A 2,734-nucleotide genomic window follows, 5' to 3' on the forward strand; every position below is an offset into this window, starting at 1 on the left:
TCACCTGTGCTGGATTTTGCTTAGCCCCTCCGCAAATTTCCACAACCACCACACCACCATTTCATCAATCATTCATATCAGACCGGCCCCTCCCCCTGCTCTCTCATCCCACTCCCACTACCATTCTCTGCCACCCCCAACATTCCCTGCCTCCCTAGCTGTGTCCTGCCTAGCGGTATCAATACCTGCAGCTCACCACCAACCAGTGATAACAGCCACACCATTCCCAGTTGCCATATAACCATCAGCAGCTCAACGGCAGCTTGGGAGTGCTGCAACGCCATATCTCTCTAGAAGCCTTGCCTTGTAGTAGTTGTAGGCACAGAAGAGGGTGTTGCAGGGCGCAGGGCAATGGCGACCTCCTTCCAGGGGACGACGACCAAGTGCACGGCCTGCGACAAGACGGTGTACCTCGTCGACAAGCTCACCGCCGACAACCGCATCTACCACAAGGCCTGCTTCAGGTGCCACCACTGCAAGGGCACCCTCAAGGTGAATTCAGTTTGTAAAATCTTGAGTTCTCTGCATTTATGCTCACCCAAAAAAATATGCTCTTGAACTTCTCTGAGAATCGTGATATTTTGGTGGAACAAGTGAAATGATGCAATTAGGCAGCGAGACTTACCGGTGTGCATGTCGATCTTTCTGCTGCAGCTTGCGAATTACAACTCGTTCGAGGGAGTGCTCTACTGCAGGCCTCACTTTGATCAGCTGTTCAAGAGGACCGGGAGTCTGGACAAGAGCTTTGAAGGTACGATGTACCCAGTTCCTTGATTCCTTTGCATTGCAGAGAGATCCTGTTGCTCTTGAGACTGACTAGCATGTCCTCATCACCTGTATTGTTCAGGAACTCCAAAGGTTGTCAAGCCAGAAAGAAACGTCGAGAATGAGGTACGCAACAAGTTAGGATTCATGTTGTACCGAATAGACGCATTTCGAGTACCCATTAAGTTGCATTTTCTTTTTCAGTCCAGAAGTTAGACCCAAAAAACGAAACTCACTGAATCATTGATCCGGTAGGCATAAACAACCCCTCAAATCTGATGTGAAATGCATGGATTTGAAATCTTGAATACACAGAATGGTTACAGGGAGGGTGACATACAGAGCCACTCAAAACCAAAGTGTCACGCGTGGATCTGAACAGAGTAAATCTAGTACAATAAAAAGTGTTATTTGGCAGATGATAAGAAAAAAAATATCGATAAACCTTGGTCCCCATGAAGCAAATCAGGGTTGTATGGTTTCGACGTTTCATATCATGCAGTAGGAACTATTAATCTTTTGTTCTTTATCAACTACTGGCACTTGATTATGCTCATCATGACTGCATATTTGGCAGAATGCTATTAAAGTCTCAAGCGCATTTGCTGGCACCAGAGAGAAATGTGTTGGATGCAGCAAGACAGTCTATCCAATTGAGAGGGTACTATTCTATATTTTAACTATCTCAATCATTTATCTGTAGTTTAAGTCTCCTTGACAACTTGTCACTGGATTAATATTCATGAATTATGTAACTACAATTGTTGGAGAAAAATCGTATATAAATATATCCATGAACACAGCATTTGCTGCATTTCCAAGTTGGGTGCTCAATTATTGATACTTTTTGCTTAAAGATAAGAGAAGGTGGCAGAAGCATAATCATACCTCTTGGGAGTTTGAATGAATAACGGTGTTTTGATTGCGATGCAACCACCAATTTTGCAGGTTACTGTCAACAATACTATGTACCACAAGAGCTGCTTCAAGTGCTGCCATGGAGGATGCACCATCAGCCCTTCGAATTACATCGCACATGAGGGGAAGCTCTACTGCAAGCACCACCACATTCAGCTGATCAAAGAGAAGGGAAACTTCAGCCAGCTCGAGAATGATCACGAGAAGACGTCACAGGCTGGGTCAGTGGAGGATGAAGAAGCAGAGTACTAATCCGTGAGCACTTCCATAAATAAATAATGAATCTTTTTGCATTTGCTCCGGAGAATTTATCTTTCTGTGCCACGGTTCGTTTTCGGTTTACCGTTGGAGGTCATGTGCATTCAATGAACAATGATACTACCGTCTTGTATCTGCATGTAAACCTTGTTATATTTGAGTCGAGATATCTCTACCTGGTTTGATCGTTTGATCGTTGCTCAGAAGATGCCTCTGCACATACAATACAGAACTCTAAGTTTTTGGTCCATCTTTTGTTTTAGATGATATTTCGCTAAAGTGTGGATAACAAAAGAAAAACAACAACAACAAAGTTTTTAAGTCCTAAGCAAATTGAGGTAGGCTAGAGATGAAAATAACAAGATTCAATTAAAAGATGATGAGAAAACAATAATGATAATAATAAAGGTACTAATAATAGTAAAATACAGTAAAAGTAATAATGATACTAGAAGACCGATGTATAAATTATGGTTCTGACACATAGATTACTAATTTCTATATACTTCTATTCATAAATAGTTCTTTGGGGAACAAAAGAAAAACAACAAGTCTGATAAAAAAGGAAAGGAAAAACACAAACTCTGAACGCCTAAACTTTCCAAAATTAAAAATCATCGATTAGCTGGCACCTCAAAAGGAAATGGTACAGACCAAATCGAATTAATAATCGGTACCGAATAGACCATACAACAAAACTGTAAAGTGATATAATTTTATGCCCTGAAAGGTAGGAAAGAGCTTTCCAGCAGGTCAGCAGTACTCCACAAGTATACGTTTTATGTTTAATCAC

The 2,734-nt window shown here is 41.6% G+C and overlaps 1 protein-coding gene across 1 annotated transcript; it reads left to right on the top strand.

The window, feature by feature from the left end:
• Positions 1 to 2,128, top strand: LOC133906130 (LIM domain-containing protein WLIM1-like). Its single transcript, XM_062347922.1, has 5 exons — positions 1 to 492; positions 655 to 751; positions 848 to 891; positions 1,343 to 1,426; positions 1,714 to 2,128. Exons 1-5 carry the CDS (start codon positions 352 to 354, stop codon positions 1,933 to 1,935), a joined length of 588 nt encoding a protein of 195 aa, XP_062203906.1. The 5' UTR covers positions 1 to 351; the 3' UTR covers positions 1,936 to 2,128.
• The last annotated feature ends 606 nt before the right edge of the window (positions 2,129 to 2,734 follow it).

The sequence above is a fragment of the Phragmites australis genome, chromosome 23, assembly GCF_958298935.1.
Source record: "Phragmites australis chromosome 23, lpPhrAust1.1, whole genome shotgun sequence".
Lineage (NCBI taxonomy): Eukaryota > Viridiplantae > Streptophyta > Magnoliopsida > Poales > Poaceae > Phragmites > Phragmites australis.

Bases quoted from the DNA above. Each gene is read 5' to 3' on its own strand.
- LOC133906130 (XM_062347922.1), top strand. From the start codon at position 352: ATGGCGACCTCCTTCCAGGGGACGACGACCAAGTGCACGGCCTGCGAC. The intron at 892-1,342 runs GTACGCAACAAG...CATATTTGGCAG, and splicing joins AAAGAAACGTCGAGAATGAG to AATGCTATTAAAGTCTCAAG. The intron at 1,427-1,713 runs GTACTATTCTAT...CCAATTTTGCAG, and splicing joins CAGTCTATCCAATTGAGAGG to GTTACTGTCAACAATACTAT.